The 25,444-nt window shown below is 32.3% G+C and overlaps 4 protein-coding genes across 5 annotated transcripts; all 4 read left to right on the top strand.

Moving 5' to 3' along the window:
• Window positions 1-730: 730 nt before the first annotated feature.
• On the top strand, window positions 731-5,142 carry LOC111709865 (cell division control protein 1; the record flags this gene model as incomplete). The annotated part of the gene is given in 8 exon segments (XM_023483791.1): window positions 731-791; window positions 1,066-1,232; window positions 1,665-1,748; window positions 2,428-2,533; window positions 3,327-3,442; window positions 3,682-3,755; window positions 3,839-3,993; window positions 4,669-5,142. Coding segments are annotated over 8 exon segments (845 nt in total), but the record flags the coding sequence as incomplete, so codon positions are not given.
• On the top strand, window positions 4,991-14,127 carry LOC111709866 (NIF3-like protein 1). The gene is made up of 12 exons (XM_023483792.1): window positions 4,991-5,255; window positions 6,144-6,204; window positions 6,779-6,833; window positions 7,735-7,809; window positions 8,778-8,852; window positions 9,579-9,618; window positions 10,974-11,044; window positions 11,952-12,023; window positions 12,341-12,420; window positions 12,962-13,168; window positions 13,577-13,639; window positions 13,785-14,127. The coding sequence occupies exons 1-12, from the start codon at window positions 5,090-5,092 to the stop codon at window positions 13,864-13,866; spliced, it is 1,047 nt and encodes a 348-aa protein (XP_023339560.1). The 5' UTR covers window positions 4,991-5,089; the 3' UTR covers window positions 13,867-14,127.
• Window positions 14,128-14,140: 13 nt separating this feature from the next.
• LOC111709867 (HSPB1-associated protein 1) lies at window positions 14,141-17,288 on the top strand. Of its 2 annotated transcripts, none has more exons than XM_023483794.1 (8): window positions 14,141-14,233; window positions 14,327-14,385; window positions 14,494-14,560; window positions 15,204-15,267; window positions 15,578-15,654; window positions 15,853-15,930; window positions 16,121-16,323; window positions 16,803-17,288. In XM_023483794.1, the coding sequence occupies exons 1-8, from the start codon at window positions 14,183-14,185 to the stop codon at window positions 16,987-16,989; spliced, it is 786 nt and encodes a 261-aa protein (XP_023339562.1). In that variant the 5' UTR covers window positions 14,141-14,182; the 3' UTR covers window positions 16,990-17,288. The 2 variants fall into 2 exon arrangements, with proteins under 2 accessions (XP_023339562.1, XP_023339561.1); XM_023483793.1 differs by having other exon boundaries at window positions 15,204-15,359; window positions 15,589-15,654; window positions 16,803-17,287.
• A 492-nt stretch (window positions 17,289-17,780) lies between these two features.
• Window positions 17,781-22,501, top strand: LOC111709864 (39S ribosomal protein L51, mitochondrial). Its single transcript, XM_023483790.1, has 6 exons — window positions 17,781-17,897; window positions 18,759-18,802; window positions 19,345-19,414; window positions 20,757-20,855; window positions 21,262-21,385; window positions 22,332-22,501. The coding sequence occupies exons 1-6, from the start codon at window positions 17,788-17,790 to the stop codon at window positions 22,443-22,445; spliced, it is 561 nt and encodes a 186-aa protein (XP_023339558.1). The 5' UTR covers window positions 17,781-17,787; the 3' UTR covers window positions 22,446-22,501.
• The last annotated feature ends 2,943 nt before the right edge of the window (window positions 22,502-25,444 follow it).

The following is a 25,444-nucleotide window of genomic DNA, read 5'->3' as shown; positions in this document are numbered from 1 at the left end:
TAACAGGTGTTCAGATACTTTGACTTTTTACCTTCAACACTTCTGTACGTTTTCAACTAGTATCTAATATAACAGGTGTTCAGATACTTTGACTTATTACCTTCAACACTTCTGTACGTTATCAACTAATATCAAATATAACAGGTGTTCAGATACTTTGACTTTTTACCTTCAACACTTCTGTACGTTTTCAACTAGTATCTAATATAACAGGTGTTCAGATACTTTGCTATTGAAATTGGTAAAATTTGTCCAATTTTTGTTAATTGTAAAATTGAACATTTTTCTGTCAGAGGTTGTCAATTACTTTATTTGAGCTCGAAAGTATAATCTCCATAAAATCTTTGATAACGATTTAAAGAATACTGTTCTCATCTTTTAATCTATTTATATACTTTACTTGTCTGTCTGTCTGTTTGTATTCAATTGATGTCAAAACGGCTCAACCGATCGGGTCCAAATTTAGTGTGGGACTTCACATGTCTCCAGGACAGGTTTCTAGATGATCAAAATTTCAAAAATTTGCCTCCAACAAAATTCGATTTTCATTAGAATTAAGTCCACGAATGTGTTTATAAAATCCGCGAACTTTTTGTTTGTTTTTGTTTTACAATGTATACAAAGAGAAAATGTTCATAATTGAAATAGAAGATGGGCGCGAAGTGCGCTAAAAGCCAAGTATGAATATACTTAGTTTTAATTATGAATTAAATTAAAATTATCGTAACAGGAGATCTTCTTGACGAGGGAAGCGAGGCGACTGATGATGAATACAAAGACTACGCTAAAAGGTAAAACAAAATTTATTCAAATCATTAATCTAGCATTAGTGACAATACTAAATCAAGCATTAGTGACAATACTAAATCAATAATGATGTGAGGTCCTACTATTCGTAACCTATATTTATATTAATTGGAAAATTTTGGTTTATTTAAAAAGAATTATACGATTGCATTTGGCTTTTGTGAAAAAAATCATTTTGTCTCTATTTTTCATTTTTAGGAGGTATAAATTGTAAATACAGATTTGTTAAAAAGTATTAATTAGCTGATACTTCTTGAGGTTCTTTAACGTGTTTCCTCCTCTCTCTACGGCGGAGAGAATATTTACTCCTGGAGATAATGATGTAGGAGGAGAGGGTGGAGATCTCATCACTTTGAAGAAACTAGACAGATTCCGTCATAATTTCGGGGCTAATAAACTCTTCTATTCACCTTGCTCTTTCCTTGGTGAGTCATTCAAACTAAGTTTATTTTATTTTTCAATTTCAAATGGCTCGTTAGTGCACTGAGCTAAAAACTTTAGAATGGGATATCCTTAATCCCGATCGGTCAATTAATACAGAGCCCGCGATTTAATGCTTCGGCTCGGGTCGTATTTTCTTGAATTTTTTTAATCGCCGGGTCTGGAGATTAATAACAAGAGGAGAACAAGCATCATTTAATTTGGAGATTAAGATAAAGAGGTGATCAAGCATTGATCTCGATATCCACCATTATAAAGTTTTCAGCTCTGAAAATTAACAGATTCTTGGATTGATTTGTATTGAGTTCCATTGGCGTAAAGATTTTTGAGAGAGTTACGATGATTAGTTGAAATTACTAAAATTTTAATCTATTTAATTAGATTGATTGATTGATTAATATATTTTTTTAATCTAGATGTATTCCCTGTAAGCAGATTGACAGAGCATGGCTCGCTAAACATAACTTCAAAGATTGAACATTTGACGAGGAAAAAAACAGGTAGTTAAAACTGGGGAAAGGACAAGTTCTTGTGACACGGTTTGTTTGTATGTCCGATCCAAACTCATGATAAAACATGTCTTTATCGATTTTTATAGAATTTTTATTGGAGAACTTATTCGAACCAGGGCCGGGGAATGTTTTCAGCTTGGTTGGAAAATTCTAAGTTAAGTAGGATGACATCAATTGAGCAAGTTAAGGTTTCAAGGCAGCGTTGGGTTCCGAAGCTAGTTTTTAATGCTCTTAATTTACCCACTAGTTCATCGCAAATAGATTCTAGTACAATAGATGGCAACGAAGAATTTGTACACTCTCAGTACAGCTGTATTCTGACGTCACAAGGGTCAATTCAGTTTTTGTGTCCCAACAAAATTATTATTAATAGTGATAATTTAAGAATAAAGTGCTTATCCTACAGTAAATAAGTGCAATTATATTTGTTCTTTATTTCCTGTTTTGACACTTTTTATTGAATTTTGGAAAACGTGCCAACTAAAATTTCGTTTTCCTTGTTATATTTGACACTTGTGACGTCGTGCATGATATTTCTCTGTTGTACTTGATAATCTAGTTGGTTAATAGTTGTTACACTTAACAAATATTAATTAAATTCGTGTAATGTAACTAAATTGCGAGATTTGTGTAATTTGTTAAATATGTGTCAGCCATCTTGTTTTAGTTGTTGTGATAAGCCACGTGCCTGTTCTTCCCTTGAATGGAAGGTTTGCTGAACGAGTAATGACAGATTTGAATCCAGATATTATATTCTCAGCACATGATCATAGGTAGGGATGGACATACTTCTCTTTAAGAATTGTTGACGCAATTTTCAAGTGATCTTCCATTTAAAAAGTTGGCATTGCAATACTGCAGTAGCTTTAAATCCATTATCTGAGCAACAGTGAGGAAGATATTGTGGATTTTTTGTCAGGGAAAGTGTTAAATTCTGACTATTTTTCTTATTCTCTTTTAAGGTATAAATTAGTGAGTTTGATAAATAATCATCTTTGATTTGACTTAGTTCCATTTTGCATAGGAAATGCCACTCTTTTTTTGAAACTACAGTAATAGTCTATTTTTGCGTAAATTTGTTGGGTTTAAGAGGCTCCTAAAAATCTGAAGAACGTGTTTTACAGAAACCACAATTGAAATCCCGAACACAACTTTAAGAAATAAGACTTTAGATTTTATCAAACAAGATTCTAATCTCAAGAAAAAAATCCGAACTTCAAAAGCTAAAGAAACCTGATATAATGTATTGCGAGAAATAGTTGAACCGCGTATAAGTAGTTAATCTACTTCTCGAAGAGAAGTGCTTGAAATACGTCTGAGCGGTTCAGCTACTTCTCGCAATGCATTAAATATGGTCTCTGATTATTAAGCTCAACAAGTATTTTATTGATGAATATATAGATGTATAGATAAATATAAATTTAATGGTTAGAACTGACGACGGTCAACCCAGACCGAAATATATTTTCAATAAATGTGTGAACTACCATCAACTTTTTTTACTTCACAGAGGTTTGGTCCATCACCTTCACTGAATTTTAAATATAAATAATGTTTGTATTATAGGGGGTCATTGTTCACTGGAAGTAGGAAGAGCTTAAACCATGAGAAGAAAATGGAATTCTTCTCTGCTAAGAATGATATCACACCAGTCAAAATACAAACCAGACACATGAATTTAGGTTAGCATATATTGATTGATTGATGGATTGATGGATTGATGAATGGATCCAGGTTAGCATATATGGATTTATTTATTAATTGATTGATTGATTGATGAATGGATCCAGGTTAGCAAATAGGGATTGATTGTTTGATGCGTTGATTGATTGATTGACTCATTGATTAATTCTGAATCTTTGCTATTCAATTACTTCCGTTTTCACTGAATTTTATGTCAAGATTACTATTTATGTTCTAGATGGAACAGTAGAAATGGCTGAAAACATGTCGGAAATTGTTGTTCCTACTTGCTCATATAGGATGGGTGTCCAGGTAGATTATGAAGATTTAAAAAGAATGATTTACTCTTTTGTTATTATTAGAATTATCTGACTGATCTTTGAATCTCTCCTCAGGAGATGGGTGTAGGGTTGGCTGTATTCTCAAAGTCTGGAGATCTAGTTTACTCCAATCTCTGGGTTCCAGCGAGGTTCCCCTTGCTCTACCTCTACCTTGCTTCCGTCCTCTCCATCTTTATCCTTATACTTGTCAGCAAATGTCTTACTTTTAGGTATAGTAAATTATTTGTGATCTTTGTCTGGATAATCTTGGTCTTAGTTGTCTTTGTCTTTGTGGTCTTGGTCTTTGTCTTTGTTGTCTTTGTCTTTGTGGTCTTCGTCTTTGTCATTGTTGTCTTGGTCTTGGTCTTTCTTGTCTCGGTCTTGGTTGTCTTGGTCTTAGTTGTCTTGGTCTTAGTTGTCTTGGTATTAGTTGTCTTGGTCTTAGTTGTCTTTGTTGTCTTGGTCATTGTTGTCTTGGTCTTGGTCTTAGTTGTCTTGGTCTTGGTCTTAGTTGTCTTTGTCTTTGTGGTATTGGTTTTTATCTTTGTTGGATTGGTCTTTGTCATTTTTGTCTTGGTCTTAGTTGTCTTTTTTGTCTTTATCTTTGTTGTCTTTGTCTTTGTTGTCATGGTCTTGGTCTTAGTTGTTTTCCCTTTTCTTTGTCCAAAGTATTGTCAAGTTGTCTTCGGATATGCATTGCAAGCTCCAGATTCTAGAACCTTCTAGATAATTTTTAATATTTTCCCTTAAACCCTTTTCACACCATTAAAATTCTCACACCATTTAAATTCCTCAAATTATTTTCTATTTTTTATTATGGGCAAATTATATTTTTAAGGAGGGGGGGGGGTAATGATTTTCAATAAAATATATACCCTTCGAAGTAATACAATTTTTATCTTTAGAAAAACAAGAAGACGACCGCCACCACCGGGAATAAATTATGGAAACTATGAACTATTGAAACTTGCAACTCATGAAATATGAAAACTTTCATCAGAAACTTAGAAATTTACATGAGGACGTAATCGCCTTCCATATTGTCTACAAAATAAGTATTTTATGATCTAGAACCATATCCAAACTTTGTTGAAACTTTCACTACGTAACAAATTTTGTAACAAACAAAATAATATTAAGTAAACGTTAAATTTTGACCATGCATATTGCATAATTTACATGTGCACTATGCAGTCTTAATTAGTAAAAATTACACTGTACAAGATTTATTGTAGTACAGTACAGTACAGTACAATACAGTACAGTACAGTAATGATTTATATGTGATATAAAATGTATTATTGTTAGAATCTCGTATTTCAGAAAATGCTCACCAGAGCACCAATGTTAAGGTTGTGTAAAATTCTGAAATTTTCAGACTTCTTGTTTTCAAAACCGGTTCTTTCCCGATTCCTATCCACGTCTGAAGTACTAAGAATGGAACTGAAGGAAGTTGTGAAACGATTGGAACAATTTGCTCCAACTTCTTTAGGTAAAGCACGAATAGAGGAAATTCTCACAAAGGCGAGCACTTAAAAATTGTAGTACTTGGAATTAGTTGGAAATGGGAGTATAAGAAACGGAGTAAATAGAAATGGAAGTGCTGAGAAATGGGAGGGCTTAGAAATGGGAATGCTTAGAAATGGGAGTGGTTAGAAATGAGAGTGCTTTGAAATGGGGGTGGTGGGAAATGGAAGAGCTTAGAAATGGGAGTGCTTGGAAATGGGAGAGCTCACAAGTGAAAGTGCTTAGAAATTGGAGAACTTAGAAATGGGTTTCCTTAGAAATGGGTGTGCCGTAAAATGGAAGAGCTTAGAAATGGGTGAGCTTAGAAATGGGTGAGCTTAGAAATGGGATTGCTTAAAAATGGGAGTGCTTATGAATGGGATTGCTTAGAAATGGAAGTGCTTAGAAAAGGGTGAACTTAGAAATGGGAGTGCTTAATAATGGGAGTGCTTAGAAATGGGATTGCTAAGAAATGGAAGTGCTTTAAATGGGAGTGCTTAGAAATGGGAGTTCTTAGCAATGGGTGTACTAAGAAATAGGAGTGCTTAGAAACGGGATCGCTTAGAAATGGGAGTGACTTTAAATAGGTGTGCTTAGAAATGGGAGTGCTTAGAAATGGGAGTGCTTAGAAATGGGAGATATTAGAAATGGGAGATATTAGAAATTGGTTTATGAATGAGAGTGCTTAGAAATGGGATTTATTAGAAATGGGAGTAATTAGAAATGGGAGTCATTAGAAATGGGTTTATAAATGGGAGTGCTTAGAAATGGGAGTGTTTAGATTGACAGTTATTAGAAATAGGTTTATAAATGGGAGTGCTTGAAAACTTTCTTATCGAATTCTTATTAACAAAATTTTTTTTAAAATTATTAGCTGGAAGTTGGGACAATGTTGGGCTACTCTTGGAACCAATGCAGAAGAAACCGGTTTCAAGGTTTGTTTACAAATATTACATTTTTACTAAATTGGTAGGCGATTATATAAATATAACGAAGACGACTTTCGATTTTAATTTTGATTTTTTTCATAATCAAGCCTTTTAACAGTATTGTTACACAAAAACATGAAAACAAAGAGAAGCTGTAAATTAAAAAAAGTCTCTTTAATTACTTTTGAACTTGTAATTCGAAAAAAGCCTTCAACAATTAAAACTTGAATTAAAATGTCGTCTTCATTATATTGAAATAATCGCCTACCAATGTATATATTTTTTAGTCGATTAAATCCCACAATCTTAGTTTTTAGGCCAAAGTATATATTTTCTTCTAAGTTAGTATTTCTTAAATTTCCCGAATTTCAATTGTCCTATACTCGAAAGTTCGGAACGTTATGGGCCGTTCTTCAGACCGCCCGGACAAATCGTTGCAGTTACAGGCTTACAGTTGCCAGTTTTGTAGTTGCTATTTTTCAATTTTTTTCTTCCTTTTTTCCTGCGAAAAAAAACGTTTCAGGAGTTCTTTAAATTCCTCATGCACCATTTAGAATGTTATTTATTCAATTATGTTCAGGCTATTGTTGACAAATGATCTGACTGAACCGGTTCTTGAGGAAGCTTTGAAGTTGGTATGTACAATACTTACAATGTGTGTACAGTAGGGGGAGTCAATTTATAAAATTTGCAATTTGCTTCAAATCAATATGGCGATAGTCAATTCTAAAAAAAAACAATTTAAGAACAATTTCATTGAAAGCATTTTGCACGTGTATTGCGGCATCATAGGTCCTGTAATTCTGCAATGAAATTTTAAAATTCACTTCTTCCTAATGTACACTTTACAGGGTTACCCGAATAGCATGAATCGTTGGAGACGACTGTACAGTACAGTGTACAGATTATGTGCTTCTGGATATCAGTTATTTTATTTATTTGCCATCTAATTTTTATAATTTTAAAGAGAGTAGACTAAAGAAGTTCAGACTTAATCCTTAGATCTTGTTATTTAGATAGTTTCAGGTTGTCTTTAAAGTCTCTTTCTATTAAAGTATAGGATCCGGATCCGTTGGATCTCCAAGAATATCAACCGAATATTGCAAAAAAAAAACCTTTTTTACTCTCAAAACACCCAAAAAGTGAGATTATTTAAATTTCCTGATTTCTGAATGGTTCATCAATTTTAGCATAAGAATAAGCGAAAAAAATAAGATAAATGAAAATTCTGCTTTGTCTGAAACATTCAGTAAATCTTAAAGAAATGACCTGGATCCGGATCCGCATCAAAATTAAATAATTTAACACTGGTATCCCTAATACCCTATACATTATACAATAGACTCAACATTCAACAGTTTCAGTTGTAAACAATGTATAGTTTGACAATGTAGTAGTCTAAACATTAAACAATATTGCAGGGTAAATTCTTCAATTCCTTAACATTTTAAAATATCAATTTTATAGAGTTATTTTCCATTAGTTTGCTAAATATATCAATATTTTTTTGTATTTTCATACTTCACTAATTTTCAGGAAGTAGATATGATAATATCCTACCACCCTCCTCTGTTCAAACCTATGAAACGATTAACTGCCGAAAACTGGAAGGTAGCTGATTTTTTATATCAACCTATTAAAAATGCTCTCAAATCAAATCAAATCAAATCAAATCAAAGTGGAACCCCAAGACTGCCTTCAGGGCTCTGCTAAGGAGTGATGAGCTACGTTTTCCGCAAAATCGACCACACTTAATCAATTTCAAGTCTAGAATCAAGAATTCTTTAATCTCTCACCTTAACTTTAAAGTTTGACCAAACATAGTCAGTTTTCTTGGAAAAGAATTTCTCTGGTTTTAAAAACTAAGCTTTAAGAAAAAGGTCTCTAGGATTAATCCTTGTCATAGTCTCTTTAACAGGTTAGTCTTGAACAAATTTTTTTCCTGAAATAGTTAAATTTCGGCATTAAGTTGTTTCTTATTATTAATATTATTATTAGTATATTATGCGTAGGAAGAAAGTCTGCACCTTTCGGTGAATGATCAAAATTATTCCACGGTTTTTCTTTTAATATTATAACAATAATTTTGATTATTACACTTTCTTCCTACGCATAATATACTAATATCTATTGCTTAGGATCAGGATCCGTTAGGTCCGCAACATTTTGGCTTCCTGGAATCGGATCCGCAAAAATATGTTTTCTCGAGGATCCGGATCCAAGGGGGAAATATCAATTAAAAGCTACAACAAAAACCTTTTTACTCTTAAAACTCAAATCATAACTGTGAAATACGAGAGATTATTAAAAATCTCTTATCGCTGAATGGGTCATCAAAATAAGCGGAAAAACAGAAGATATGAACATTTTTCTTCTGTTCAAAAAATGAGAATCTTATAAGAAATTTTAGTCTTTTTGCAGTTCGGATTTAGGATCCGGATCCGGATCCGCATCAAAATTAAATGGATCCTAAGCACTGATAATATCTATCTTTTGTTATAAAAAACCTGTGTTATTTTTAATTAAATATTTTATATTATCATTTTAAGTTTTTCATTATTTCAAATGATAAATTTCAGGAGAGAATTGTAATACAATGCTTGGAAAACAAGATAGCTGTTTACTCCCCACACACAGCCTGGGACGCAGTTCAGGTATTTTAGAACATAGATTGAGAAGACAGGTGTGGGCTTTTTATTCAAGGATTTTACATCCCAAAAATCGGAAAATGTCAAGGAAAAATGCGTTGTTTTTGTTATGCTAATGAGGCATTTTTCTGCCATAAGATACTAGCCTTAAAATAAAATGATTATTCGTCTCAAACTCGTATATCTCTTATATATTTGCAACCTGAATGTGATAATCTTAGATATTTTAAACCTTGACACTTTAATCTTAACAGAATTCACAGTTTAAAATATCTAAGGTTCATTGCATCAGGTTTTTAAAATTAGAATTTTATAGTAAGTTATTAGTTTGTGTGTTTATATTAATATTAGACCAGTGCTAAGGATCCGAATCCGGATCCGGATCCAAGGGGCAAAATATCAACCAAAAACTGCAAAAAAAAAATATTTTAATTCTCAAAACTAAAATCTGAACTGTTGTAAAAAGAAAGATTTTATAAATTTCCTGTTCCCTGAATGGCTCATCAAGACTTAGCATAAAAATAAGCGAAAAAAAGAAAAAAATTTGAGAATGCTGCTTCGTTAAAAAAATTTAGTAAATCTTAAAGAAACGTTCATTATCTGGATCCGGATCCATTTTTTTAGTGCGGATCCAGGATCCGGATCTGCATCAAAATTAAATGGAACCTAAGCACTGTATTAAACGGTTACAGGGTGGGATTAATAAGTGATATTAATATTAAACGGTTGTAGGGTGGGATTAATGAGTGGCTTCTTCTACCCTTTGGACCAGGTAAATTCAAATATCTTACTCTTTTATTTTTAAATAGAATTAGGACCAGGGGTGTATAAAAATATGAGCTATCATTGGGTTGAGGGAAAAAATTAAGAAAAAGGAAAAAGTGGGTAAGGAAGGGGAAAAAGAAAAGGGAAGGGGAAGAGGGAAGGGAAAACGGGAAGAGGGGAGGGAAAAGGGGAAGAGGAAAGGAAAAAATGGGAAGAGGGAAGGGAAAAATGGGGAGAGGGTAGGGAAAACGGGAAGAGGGGAGGGAAAAGGGGAAGAGAGGAGGGAAAACGGGAAGTGGGGAGGGAAAACGGGAAGAGGGGAGGGAAAACCGGAAGAGGGGAGGGAAAAGGGGAAAAGGGAAGGGAAAAATGGGGAGAGGGGAGAGAAAAATGGGAAGACGGAAGGAAAGGGGGAAGGGAAAGGAAAAACCACACAAAAAAACTAAAAAAAAACTACATTAGAAATGCTTTAAAAAATTCAGGGGGGACCTTGTAGTTGACAATTTTAGGGTACTCAAACGCTCCATTTTACTACTAAAATCCAAAAATATTCTTTCCAAAGAGGGCTCTGTCCCCCCCCCCTCTCGTCGAAGTTTGCGTGGGCTTCAGAAACCTGTAAAATATAAAAATATGAGTCACAACTAATATACACCCCTGATTAGGACATAACAAGATAAATGAAAAAATGAAGAGAAGGTAGATTAAAATATGAATGAAAAAATGCAGAGAAGGTAGATTAAAATATGAATGAAAAGATGAAAAGATTAATGAAATGATGAAACAAATGATGAATAAATGAATAAAACTATGAACAGATGAATAAAATGATAAAAAATGATTGAAAAAATGAATGATGGATGAAATGGCAAAAAGATGAAAAGTTAAGTAGATTTATTAAAAGATAAAAAGATGGATGGAATGTTGAATGAAAGATGAATGAAAAGATAATGAAAAGATGAAAAGTTTATGAAAAGATGATGGAAGAATGAATGTAAATCATGAAAATTTGGATGGAATGATAAGTGAAAAGATGAATGGAATGCTGAATAATCTGATAACGAGATAAATGAAAAGATGAATTAAAAAAAGGATGAATTAAAAGAAGGATGAAAAGATGAATGGATGGAAAGATTAATAAAAAATGAATGGATGGATGGAAAGATTAATGAAAAAATGAATGGATGGATGGAAAGGTTAATGAAAAGATGAATGGATGGATGGAAAGATTAATGAAAAGATTTATAGATGGATGGAAAGATTAATGAAAATATGAATGGATGGATGGAAAAATGAATGAAAACCATAAAAAGCTATGATTATTAATTAATTATTAATTATTAATTAATAAGAGAATATATCTAGGAAAAAGTTGCCCGTGTGAGAGTCAGGTTGACCCATCAACTTCTAGCTTCTCTATACAAATACCTAACTCTTGCCAAATTTAGTTTCGGGGATTTTAAAATTTAAAATTAGACATCAAAAGGCAAATTTTTCCATCTTTATTCATACTTTTACTTAAAAAATTCCCCCTTAAAATCATTTATCTTATGTCTCCAATTCCGTTGAATAAAACCTTAAACAAATTGTTTACTTAGAAAAAAAATATTTTCAAAAGAGGGGTAATGTGAAAATTCATATCCTTGACAATATTTAAAAAAAGTTCAATTAATTTTATTTGTTTTCAGTATTTTGTAAATGATGTAAATGAGTTTTAAACGGATCAAACTAAAAATATGAATTGTTCTGGAAGCGATTATGATTCTAATAGAAATGCTCGAAAATAGGAAACCTTGTAGTGTCTTGAAAACAGATTAGAATTACAATTACTATTACAATTTTGATTTTAGAAAACAATTTGATAATGGAAATAATTGTCCTCATCATGCGTTATAACAAGTTAGTTATAGTTTTTATTATCGATTTTTTCTCGATATAGGACGGAATCCTTAAAATCAATCTTTTAATTTTGCTAACTTCTAGCTCTCAGTGTTTGAAATGGGCCATATATCCAGTTTGGAATTATGTCCCCTGTAATACACAGAGAAGTTAAGATAATTTTACTTTACCAAGGGTTCCCCCTAAGAACAATTTTGCCTATAAAACATCTAAAGTGCAGTGAGAGATGTTTTGTTGGCAAAATTGGTCGAGAGAACCCGTTGTTAAGTTTGATCGTTTTTGAGATGTAAATGCGCTAATTTTTTCACGAAAATTTCGCAGAGCGGGTCGTTATTTTACTTAATGGTCCCAAGGGAAGTTAAGTAATTTTTAACGTTCCTCTGTTGGTGGAATCATAGGTCGGTAATGTTGGTCAAAAGCCGGTAATAATATGTTTTCTCCCACCAGACTCTGATATGTGAGAAGAGAGAGCTTGAACATGAATTCTTAAAAATACGAGAAGATGTGAGAAGTCAGGTAGCTTTTATACAAATGTAACCTGGGACCAAATTGAATTGATCCATTTGAATTGGAACTGGAGCTCGAGAGTAAAACGCAGTTCCAACTAATCGGTATTTATTTAATTTGGTCCCAGAAATTTTTTAATAATCACTAAGCAGGGTTGAATATATGGTTGGTTTGATTTTTTTCAATAGTTCTGAAAAGTACAATTTTTTAGGCATATTTTGGATTGTGAAGTTCAATAACTTATCATCTCTTTTTGTTGGAAATTACTTAACTCAAGTTTAAAACTTAAAAAAAATATTTTTTTAATTTTAAAACAATCCCTTTAGGTTCAAATAACCAAGCATGAACCTCATCCCCGGCCAGGAGTTGGACCAGGACGAGTTTCTCATCTAGAATCTTCTCTGAGGTACATCGGAGCTGGGGGGGAAACTGATGTGTTGGGGCCAATGATCGATGTGTTACAAAACCGGCTGCTGTCGGATTTAAGACGCAAAAAGGTCGCCCTTTAGGAACTAATGTTGCTGCCAAGAAAGGACTCGTGACATGACGAGATCAGGACTTGTTATGTCTGATAATTTGTTAAAACATAAGCTAATTTTATTGTCAAATTCAAACATGGACATTGGACATTTGACATAAAAGTTCAGGTCTGTCTGATTATGATAATTTTGCATTATTTAATGGACGACCTTACCTACCATACAAGGCATAAACATACCAGAAGATTGGAGAACGACTTGTTTTGACTGAAATATGAATCAAGTTTTCTAATTTGATCTTAAAGTTTGATCTCCGAAAAGACATGATCTTATTTGATCGGGCAAAAACCCATGTTTAATGAAAGAAATAAAAAAAAATTCAAATATCGCCAGAAAAATATAACAAACCAGGAGAAGAAAGGTAACATTCACAAATTTTATTATTTTTATGTAGACTTGGTATTTTAGATTAGATGAAGCAATCTCCAAGATAAAGGAGCACCTGAAGCTGACCCATGTTCGCCTAGCTCTAGCTAACAACCATACCCTGAGCTCCCAGGTCTCTAGGGTTGGAGTATGTGCTGGGTCCGGAGCTAGTGTTCTAGGAGGGGTCAGAGCAGATCTTATTCTTACCGGAGAAATGTCACATCATGAAGTCTTGGACTTTGTACACAGGTAAAAAAATTTTCATTCACAATTTTCATGAAATATTCAAATTCCACAAGTTAGTAATTAATTTTATCATGGACTGACTTTTGGGTGACAGTTAATATTAAGCGGGCCAGAAACAATTCTCAAGGGTACCAGTAGATGAATAGGGTCTATATTTAATGTTTAAAGCTGTATGTATTTCTTAAAATTTCCAATATTTGCCTCCGGATTTTTTTTTATGAAACTGAAAGCCACTCGTAGTCGTGAAGGATTCAGCTAAGACGAACAAGAAAATTTCTAAAATTATTAAGTTTCCAGATTTTGAATTATGGAATCACTTTCAACATCTATTGATATTTTTAACGGCGTTTTTGTGAAATATAAATTGAACTACTGAAGAAAACTAAGAATCACATTGAATTTATTTTCTAGGGGGGTCTCTGTTATCCTTACTGATCACAGTAACACGGAGAGAGGATTTCTGACCCATATTAGGAACAAAACACCAAACAATTAAAAAAATTATTTTTCCTGATTTAACTTTTAAATATTGTACATTTTCTTTACAAACTATATTTTCCAATTGATTGAAAGCATTGATTTATTTCCTGAAAATAAAACAAAGTGTTTTTACCTTTAGGCCGAGATTATCAAGCCTATTCGAGGACAATATTCAAATATTGATCTCAACGATAGATAGAGATCCTTTGGAGGTCGTTTAGTTCACCTCCTATAGAGATCCTTTGGAGGTCGTTTAGCTTACCTCCAATAGAGATCCTTTGGAGGTCGTGATGCCTCTAATAGAGATCATTTGAAGGTTTTGTAATATGCCTCCAACAGTTGAGTTTATTCATAAAATGCATCAAGCCCTTGTTCCTGTTTTGTGAGTCCCGAAAACAACTTAAAGGGAGAGACCGGCTATGTAACATAGTTGAACTGAACGTGCTCCTGTTATGTTTACCTCACTGTGATATATTTCCAGATAAAAATGACGGAAACCTAAAATACTAAATCAAATTTTCAAATTACTTTTTCAAAATGAGCGATGACGAAATTAATTTTCCACGCCTTCTAAAGAATGGGATTAAGGTAGGTAAAAAATTTCCTAAAAGGGGAGGTGGTTGTGGGGGGGGGGCAAATTATGATGCACAGAATATGACTTCCTTCAATTTGTTCTTGCAGGACTGGGAGCCTCTTTCATGGAATTTAGACAAATGGAAGCTTGAGCTTAATAGAGAAAGGTGAGTAGTTGAAACTATTTTAGATTAGAATCCTAATCAAACAAAATCAGAAAATTAAAGTATGTGAAAATTTTATTTATTACTTAAATTAAAATTTTTATGTTCTAGTTTGGAGATACGAACTGGGAAACTAAACCCTGCATTTAACTATCCACAATGGGAGACAACAACGAAGGTAACATTTTTCTTTAATCTTTTTTTTTCTTTAAAGACCCTCCATACAAAAATGGCAAAAGGCAAACGATATCCTTGAAACCATCTGATTAATATTGTAGAAGATATTATAGTTTTTTTTCTGATAAATTTGATTATGTTTTCCTGCAGTAGAAATGCGCATGTAACTTTTGTATAGATAGCACAAGAGGACAGCTAGAAGGGAGATATAAGTGACGCGGTTCGCCTTACCTTATGATTATGCGTGCTTTGCAGATGAGTACTCCATTTGTATAAAAATATTCAAAATAGGTTATTGTATACGCGGTAATTGTACATCAGACAAATATTTCTTATACAAATATAGTAGCGTCTGCAAAGCATGTATAATCATATGGTAGGGCGAACCGCGTCAGTTATATCTCCCTTCTATTCCTTACTCCCTGACAGCTAGTCTCTTTTTTTATATTATTTGTGAAAAATCTTTCTCATGTATCTCTTCAGTTAACAGAACAATTTATTTGATACTCATAGTTTTACATCAACTAATTTTATTTTATTTTTTACTTAAATGAACGGGAAAGATATCAGAGTTTTTTTTCTCACCTGATTTTTTTGCCGACTAATTTTCCAAAAAAAATGTCGTTCAAAACAATTTTGTCCAGATGAACAATGTTCCCAGTGGTGACTTCTTCAGCCCTGAATACCAGAATAGTATGGTAGAGAAGGGTGAGTGGGGATATTTTGATTATAAATATATGCGGGATTTATTCCCCCCCTCTACCCTATCTCTATTCTCCTGGAACAGTTTGGGACTTAAGGCAGGGCTAATAATAATCTTTCTTCCATAATAAAAGATTCACGCTTGGAAAAAAATGCCCAAACATTTTTATTTTTATTGATTTTTATCTACTTTGAATTAAATCAACATACTTAACTTTTACCAAGTTTATCAACTTCATTATTATAAACTTTATTAACTTTATCAACTATATTAACTACCTTAATTTTATCAACTTTATCAACATTCCAATATTAGCCCGAGTACAGGACAGGGACGGGATGGATTCTACTCTATGGATTGGTTCTCAGGGTGCTCACACACCTTGCCATCAGGTAAAACCCGTTACCTCATTCCGCAGTCTTGTTCTAGTGAAATAGATATCTTATAATTCCATTAGGGTTCATCTGAATTGATTTGAATGGATCTGACTTGATTTAAAAAGATCTTGATTTTTTTTTTCAATCTTCATTATGATTTTTTTTGGATCTTTACGTTTTTAAAAATTATTTTGTTTTATTATTATTTTTTAGGATAGTTATGGATATAATCTAGTCTGTCAACTTGTTGGAACCAAGAAGTGGATTCTCTTCCCTCCAAACCAAACGGAGGTTAGACAATAGACATCTTTGAAAATGATAATTAAAAAATATGTTTATTTTTACCAGAAGGCTCAAAAGTGATTTTTTATTTTACCCTAATAATGGATGGAGGATATATGGCAATATGGTAATTTTTGTTCAATGTGTTGTGCCCCCAACATGTTTATATTATAACTTGAGTTATTTGCGTTATTTTTAGTATTTGAAACCTTCCCGTGTACCGTACGAGGAATCCTCTGTGTACAGCGATATAAACTTTCATCAGGTTCAGAGAAATCCTGTACATGTATTCAATAAACTACAGTACACCACTCCGTACATAGTCACCCTTAGGCCGGGAGATGTTCTGTATGTACCAAGACATTGGTGGCATTTTGTGCAGAACATAACCTTCTCTGTCAGGTAATGCAAAAAAAAATGGCGGGAATACCAAAATTCATTATTCGAGGTTTTGTATCGTATTTTTGTTTTTAAAATGCGAACTAGACTTTAGTATTTGTATGCCTTTGGTTTTATCATCACGTGGTCTGTATATCCAGATCAATGCTTATCTCAAGATTAATCTAATCTTTAGTTTATTTTTTGGAAATTGTGTAATATTCAACCAAAAAAGTGGCGTGTACAAAATCCCAAACAGTCAATTAGAGGCCGATAAATTTTAAAATTTTGCCCGCGAAATCAACTAGCAAACTCTCATGGGTGCAATCCAGTAGGGATATCCAAAAAGAGAGGATTAAGTAGTAAATCAATAGTGTCAAAAGTGGATACATAGATTTAGTAATCGGGATTAAAGGTATCCAATTCTAAATTTTCAGCTCTGTTAAGATTAAGAAAATTTTGGTTTTATTGAATAGTTTTCTATTCATGTCTTTCTTTTTCAGTGTGAACACCTGGGTAGAGTGTAAAGAGGATAATCAATCCCGGTTAGAAGAATCCTTAGTACGGATACAAGCAGCTCTTCTCTCCCAATCCATATCCAGGTTCTACATAATATATATCCTTAACATGGATACAAGCAGCTCTTCTCTCCCAATCCGTATCCAGGTTCTACATAATATATATCCTTAACACGGATACAAGCAGCTCTTCTCTCCCAATCCGTATCCAGGTTCTACATAATATATATCCTTAGCACGGATACAAGCAGCTCTTCTATCCCAATCCGTATCCAGGTCATATATAATATATATCCTTAGCACGGATACAAGCTGCTATACTCACCCGATCCGTATCCAGGTTCTATATATCCTTAGTACGGATACAAGCTGCTATACTCGCCCAATCGTAATCCAGGTTTTATATATTCTAACTCCGGATACAAGCTGCTCTTTTCTCCCAATCCTAATCCAGATAGAAAATATCTATAGTATGGATAGGGATACAAGCTGCTTGGGTATTTGGATGACACATTGTATAACAAGGAAATTGATAACAGTTGGAGCTATCGTTTCCTCATAAAAATTATTTTTATTTTGAAGAAATTATCGATTATGTTTTTTTAGATTTATCTGTTGGTCTCGTTGAGATGATTGATAAGAATCAAGACCAGAAGAATGTGTACCTGGATTTCAATAAGCAGTGGGAACTTCTCCGCCTTGAGACATCAATCCGTTGGCTTGGCGGAGACCTTTTGGCGGATGGTGGTGATATTGAGAAGATAAAACTACATATTGAAAGCAAGCCTGAATTAGCCAAGGCGGAAGAAATGATAAAACATGCCTCCGAGAGGTATTTACCTTCCTCCGAGAGTTATCTTCCTGCCTCTCTGGTTACCAGGGTGCATCTGTTCAATGTGCTGACATCTGCCGCTGTTATAAAGACAGCAAGTCAAGAGCTGAAGAAAACTCAACTGTGATTATTTCAGAAATGTTCCGAAATGTTGTCTCTGTATCGTGTAGGCTACAACCGTGTCGGGTCAGCCTAGCACCTGATGTCCAAGTTAGATGGCGCTGGCATAAAGATAAATTGGAAAATAGGTGAGAGTTTTTATTATCCAATCCAGTATCTATATATACTTTGCTTGTCTGTCTGTATGTTTGTTTGTATCCAATTTTTTGTGGGACCTCACGTGACCCTAGGGAAGGCTTAAATAAAATTCGATTTTTGAAAATTTTTAAAGACCACGAATTTTTCTTTTAAAATCTGCGAAATTTGTTGTTTGTTTTTATTTTACAATGTATTAAAAGAGAAAATGTTCACAATTAAAATAGAAGATGGGCGCCCGCTAAAAGCCTAGTTATCAAATAAAAGGATGATGAGGAAATTTTACTTTGCCAAAAAAATATAATTTATGGTATATTTTTTGAGGGAAAATTTGAGTTATGGGACACCAAGTGGGCAAATGTTTTCGCCAATTGCTGATTTTTTTTAACCCAAACATTCACTTATTTCCGGGGGATATGATATTAAACAAATAAGATACCTCTGTTCGACCTATTTGGCCTGCAAAGCATCCAAAGCATAACTAAGAATGTTTTGTTGCTGGGATTATTTCGCTAAACTTAAACAACTGATTCATTAACGTTTAAACATTATACAAATCCGGGCTGAAAACCCATCTCTTAGTCAGGACTTGAAACTCCAAGCTGTAGAGTGGAGCCTAAAGCTTTCCCTAACACTCATGATTTGATGATTTGATTTGTAAGCCAAAATGGAATGAGTAAATTTTGTTATTTTATTTTTATCGAATGGGGATGGGGCCGGGGGTATTAATTAAAGATGAAAACAGTTCTAGTGATACCATGAAATGGCAGAAAACAAGATGCTAATTAATCTTTGGAATTGAAACCCCCCGAGAAATAACAATTCTTGTTCACAAAGTTTTTTATTTATTTCAGAACCCTGCATAGATGGGGATATAATGACAACGTTAAACAGCAAGGTAGGGGGTGCACTGCATAATGTATAATTTCCCCTCACTCTAGGGAAAATTTGGAGATCTAAACTAGAAATTACTGGCGAGAGGAAAGTTTTGATAAATGTCCCGTCCAAATTAATTAATTTTACTTCCAAAATAATTAATTATACTTCCAAAATAATTAATTATACTTCCAAAATAATTAATTTTACTTCCAATATAATTAATTATACTTCCAAAATTAATTAATTTTACTTCCAAAATAATTAATTATACTTCTAAAATAATTAATTTTACTTCCAAAATAATTAATTATACTTCTAAAATAATAATTTTACTTCCAAAATAATTAATTTACTTCCAAAATAATTAATTTTACTTCCAAAAATAATTAATTTTACTTCAAAAATAATTTTACTTCCCAAACAAAATTTAATATTTCTCAAATCTTTAATTCACGGATGAAAGGAGAAGGAGAGAAGTGAGAAATTTAGCCTTTCTCAAATTAAAGTGGGGTTATAACGTGATTAAAAAATGTGATAATATTGCACCCCCGTAAACCTTAGGTCCTCTACCCAGACTTAAGAATGATTCAGACAGAATATCCCAGGTTCCTGTCTACACACCTAAACTATCGTAAGTCTAGCTTCTATTTAAAATATATTTTAAGTAGTAATCGCTGTTTTTCTGTCCGATCATTACATATGAACCCCTTGGACAGATTTGCGTCAAATTTCAAATGGAGAATTCGAGAGAGTCACGGGAATGTTCTCAGCCTAGATTTGAGATTTAGTTGAATGGGTCAACTTTTATAGAGAAAAATAGGTAAAACTGTAATTTACGACCAAGCGTGGGTAAATGGCGGGAATAATTATGAGTACCCTGGGCAACGCTGGGTTCCAAAGCTAGTATATATGGGAGTAATCTCTGTTTGTATGAACATTACAACTCATAAATCCCTTACATTATTTTTTTTAGAAATTCGAAGCTGTTCTTAGTTTTGACTTAGCCGACTTTTATAGGGATAGTTTAGATTTCCAAGCCAGGCTTGGTTCCTATACTGGTTATTAATGAAGATCTAATCTGGTTATTAATATAGATTTAATCTAATTATTAATGAAGATCTAAATGCACTTTTTACGAGGCAAATAATTGCTCTTAAATAGTTTATATGTAAAAGATTAAATAAGACTTACAACATATAAGACTATAGAGTGGAACTGGGCATCTCTTGTAATTTCTTTATTACAAAATAATTGGCTGAAAATCTTATTGGTTATAGAGACTTGTGGTTTAACATTTCTAGAAATCAGTCAAATCCAAAGCGCTTATGAACTTTAATCAGTGTTTGAACCAATTTTTTTTCGTTTCATCGCATTCATAAAGTTTTGACCCCGATTTCTCTTTAACATTTTAAATAGTTAAACCTACTGAATCTCATGAAAAAATTTTCCATCATGAAAAATCTGGTCTGGGTATTGCTAATCTCGCAATATTCTAAAGCTGACATCAGTGTTTCTTTCAGGTTTGAATTGCCAGTTTAGTTGCAGAGAAAAACGGCAAACTATGATACTTTAACAAAAATAGTTAAAATTGTATTTTTTGTAGACATTGTTTTTGTTCCAACTGGAAGAATTATTTAAAAATTTGAAGGTTTTACAATCTAAATTAACAAGAGAACTGAAGCTTGATTTTCTAATCATTATATCTTCGCACCCAGATGTTGTAGAGCTTTGATGTTTTAAACTTTAGATTCTACTGGATCAAATATTGTAGTTAATAATATCAATGGTTTGCACCATTAAGTTGCAATTATTTAATGATAAGAAAAATTGAGTTTTTATAATTGTGAAATTTATAAAATTGGGTGTTTATTAATGCCAGAAAAAGTGACCGAAATGATGTGTATTTTGTAATTCTTTTAGCATTGCTTATATCAATATAAAAGATAATAATGATAATAATAACAATAATTAAGGTGGGCAGAACACCGGGCCTTGGCCGGTCAGAATGATTATATTGATATTCTTGGCAATGAGGAGATTCATCCTAGAGATATCCTGTATAATGTACCAAAGTAAGTTTCAATCTAAAGACTGTGCTTAATAATATATTTTTAGGAACTGTCCCATTTCCCTCACCCAGGAGCACGGGGAAATAATATTTTAAAATAAGGGGTAAAAGAAATCACGGGAACTCAACCATCAGGTTTATTCTGATATTTTGCTAAAAAAAATTTTTATTGGGGGGGCGGGTTATGATTTTTTCGAAAATAACTATAAACTGAAAAAGGAATATATGAGGCCCTCCCGTCTAGTGATGTCTTAAGTTACTTTCCGGAACTTTTCACGAACTTGCTATTTGATAATGATTGCATGTTTTTGTCGTCTGTCGGTTTTTTTTTAAACTATCAGACATGACAAAAATATATTCTGTAGAAAAACATAACTTTTTTACCTAAAATATAATTTCCAAAAATTTAGGTATTTAAGAGATTCGCATAAAGAAGAAAAACACGTACAGATGGCGATCCGACGTAAACAATTCTTAGAGAATACTCCTTTTCCTAAACAGTATCCCAGGAAATGGGAGAACTGGTGTAAACAGGTTTGATCCGTTACTTTTACAGGACAATCCATGGATTGATGCATTACAGAATTGATGCATTTTTGTATTGATGCTGTAATGGATTGATGCAATAATGGATTTAAACGAGTTAATGCATCATTGAATTAGGACATTAATGACTTCATGCATATAAGAATTCCCTTTACTGGACAATACATGGATTCATGCATCAATGTATTAATGCTATAATTGACTGATGTAATAATGGATTGATGCAAAAATGAATTAATGCTATAATGGATTGATGTAATAATGGATTGATGTAATAATGGCTTGATGCAATAATGGATTGATGCAATAATGGATTGATGCAATAATGGATTGATACTAAATTGGAATGAAGCTATAATGGTTTAATACCAAATGGAAGATGCATCAATGGAATGATGCTATAATGGTTTGATGCCATAGGGAATTATTTATTTTTGATTTATTATTGGAATGAAGCTATAATGGCTTGATGCCATACGGATTTATGCATTTTTGATGCATCATTGGAATGAAGCTATAATGGTTTGATGCCATCGGGAATTTTTTATTTTTTATTTATCATTGGAATGAAGCTATAATGGCTTGATGCCATATGGATTTATGCATTTTTGATGCATCATTGGAATGAAGCTATGCATCATTGGAATGCATCAATAAATGGAGGCACTAATGTCTTCATGCATCAATAATGGATTAATCCATTATTGGATTGGAGCATCAATGTAATAATACATTAATAAGTCATGCATGGAAGGATTGATGGAACTATGAATTGATGGAATACTGACTGCATGCATCAATGGAATTATATAGAAATCAATTAATAAACCTTGACATCAGTGGATGGATGTATTAATTGATTGATGCAGTAACTGGTTCATGTATAAATGGATGGATTACATATTTTTTCTTTTAACTATTCTATTTTGTTCAGATTGATCGAGATCTGAAATGGATGAATAATCACGTGAGCCAGAAGTGGTGGGCTAACTACCAAGGAGTTAAGACTGGTCCAGTTCAGAACCCGTTCAAGCCACAGATTTTCTAGATTTTCATGCTTTCTTTCTTTCTAGATATTTTACAAATCATAAACAAAATTTCAGAGAAAATGACAATACACAATTTGTATATATTTGATCGGAATGGTACCCTGCTTTACTATCACGAGTGGGCTAGGAATAAGCACACTTCTATGTCGAAGGTAAAGTAGTATTTTGTGTTATTACTATGTTTGGCATAAATGTTTTTTTTTCAGGATATAATCAAAACTTTTGTATCTCGTACAATGATAAATATATAATATTATCTCACTACAGTGAAGGAACAGATGAACTATTGTATATTGTAGGATGAAGAGGCCAAACCATGTATATTGTAGGATGAAGAAGCTAAACTGTTGTATATTGTAGGATGAAGAAGCTAAACTATTGTATATTGTAGGATGAAGAAGCTAAACTATTGTATATTGTAGGATGAAGAAGCTAAACTATTGTATATTGTAGGATGAAGAAGCTAAACTATTGTATATTGTAGGATGAAGAAGCTAAACTATTGTATATTGTAGGACGAAGAAGCTAAATTATTGTATATTGTAGGATGAAGAAGCTAAACTATTGTATATTGTAGGATGAAGAAGCTAAACTATTGTATATTGTAGGATGAAGAAGCTAAACTGTTGTATATTGTAGGATGAAGAAGCTAAACTATCGTATATTGTAGGATGAAGAAGCTAAACTATTGTATAATGTAGGATGAAGAAGCTAAACTATTATATATTGTAGGATGAAGAAGCTAAACTATAGTATATTGTAGGATGAAGAAGCTAAACTATTGTATATTGTAGGATGAAGAAGCTAAACTATTGTATATTGTAGGATGAAGAAGCTAAACTATTGTATATTGTAGGATGAAGAAGCTAAACTATTGTATATTGTAGGTATTGTATATTGTAGGATGAAGAAGCTAAACTGTTGTACGGAATGTTGTTTTCCTTGAAATCTTTTGTAAATAAACTCTCTCCGTCTGATATGAAGGAAGGGTTTCTCTCATATAAGGTAATAACTATTAACTATTGTATAAGGGGCTGTGATTATAATTCGAACTGTGCATTTATTAAAAAATTACCATTTACGGTTTACAACAATACGTATTCTTAAATCTGATTAAACATTGATAATTTACTGCTGGAATTTTTCTAGAAAGGTTCTTATATAAAGGATGAAATATTAAAATTTTAACTTATTTTTTAATCATTTTTTAGATATTATTTCTTCTTTGTTTTGCACTAATCTTAATTTTTATCTTTTATTTTACTATCAGAAGATATTTTTATATTAGTTGGAATGGTTATAAACAATTTCTTTCTTTGAGAGGAGAAACATTAGGAAGGCACTTATTTTAAAGTACTTAAGAAAATGTAATGACTAAGCGTACCCCTAGCTAGACGAGGGCGGGGGTGCAGAATGAGTCCTGTGAAATGACCTCCAAAGTCTCCTGGTACGCAGGTCGCAGAATGACCTCCAAGACCTGCAAAACCATCTCGGTGCATTTCTCTACTGTATTCAATTTTCGTCTTATTTTCAATCTCCTGTATTCAATATTCATCTTATAGTAAATCAACTGTATTCAATATTCATCTTATATTTAATATGCTGTATTCAATATTCATCTTATATTTAATATACTGTATTCAATATTCATCTTATTTTTAATCTCCTATATTTAATATTCATCTTATATTTAAGCTACTGCATTCAATATTCATCTTATTTTTAATCGCCTGTATTCAATATTCATCATATTTTTAAAATACTGTATTCAATATTCATCTTATTTTTTATCTACTGTATTCAATATTTATCTTAGTTTTAATCTACTGTATTCAATATTCATCTTATATTAAGTCTACTGTATTCAATATTAATCTTATTTATAATCTACTGTATTCAATATTCATCTTATTTTAATATACTGTATTCAATATTCATCTTATATTTAATCTACTGTATTCAATATTCATCTAATATTCAATCTCCTTTATTCAATATTCATCTTATATTTAATCTCCTGTATTCAATATTCATCTTATTTTNTTATGCCTTTATTCCTTTATGCCTTTATACCTTAATACCTTTATCTAAATATTGATTTAATTGTCTATTATCTATAGTCGTAATTTAAACGTCTTAATGTTTTTATTACTCTTTGCCAATATGAAACAAATTAGATTCAAAAGTTACAACATTTTTGTCCAAAATAATTTTTGTGAAAAATTCTGCAATTATCAAGCAAGATTGTTGAAATTTGACAGTTGAAAGGTTTTTTATTTTTAACTATTTTGACTTTGCTTCATAAACACCCCTGGTTTCATTTGCAATCCATAAAGGATTTATTTTTGATCCTAAATCCATTTTTATTTCAGATTAGAGAATTGATGGCGGCTATATATACTCAGATATATGTGGAGTATGCTTCTAAGGAAAATAATGAATTTAGAATTAACTTTCTTTTTAATTTGGAATTTTATAAATTTTAAAATGATTTCTCCAAAAAATTAAATCAATCGGATTTTTAGTCTTGTAGACCCAATATTTTAATCATCTTTTTAGAGAATATGATAATTGTTGCTTTAATATGCTTCTCCTATTTAAAGAATCATCTTTTCTATAAATTAAATGATTATTAATTTTAATCTAGTTTTTCTTACTTAAATTTTAATCATCTTTTCAGATAACTCTGGGTTGTATATATATTACTAAAAAATTATTTCCCCCCCCCCCCCCCCGTCGGAAAATTATTTTTTCCCCCAGTTGTCCTGTATATTTGCCTAGAAATTTCTAGGGTTTTTTCGCTGAATTGGGGTAAATAAATTTTTGGGGAAAAAAGTGTCCAAAAAATGCAAAAACTTGCCTTTTTGATTTTTTATTTATTTCCAAATCATCTAAAGCTATCCCCTCCCCCCGGGGGGAGATTTTATAATTTTGTACTTTTAATTTTCTATTCTTACTGCACAAAATCATCTTACTGAAGTATTTGAAAAATTGGATT

This window comes from Eurytemora carolleeae, unplaced genomic scaffold, assembly GCF_000591075.1.
Source record: "Eurytemora carolleeae unplaced genomic scaffold, Eaff_2.0 scaffold941, whole genome shotgun sequence".
NCBI lineage: Eukaryota > Metazoa > Arthropoda > Copepoda > Calanoida > Temoridae > Eurytemora > Eurytemora carolleeae.
This window is presented reverse-complemented; position numbering and strand designations above follow the sequence as displayed.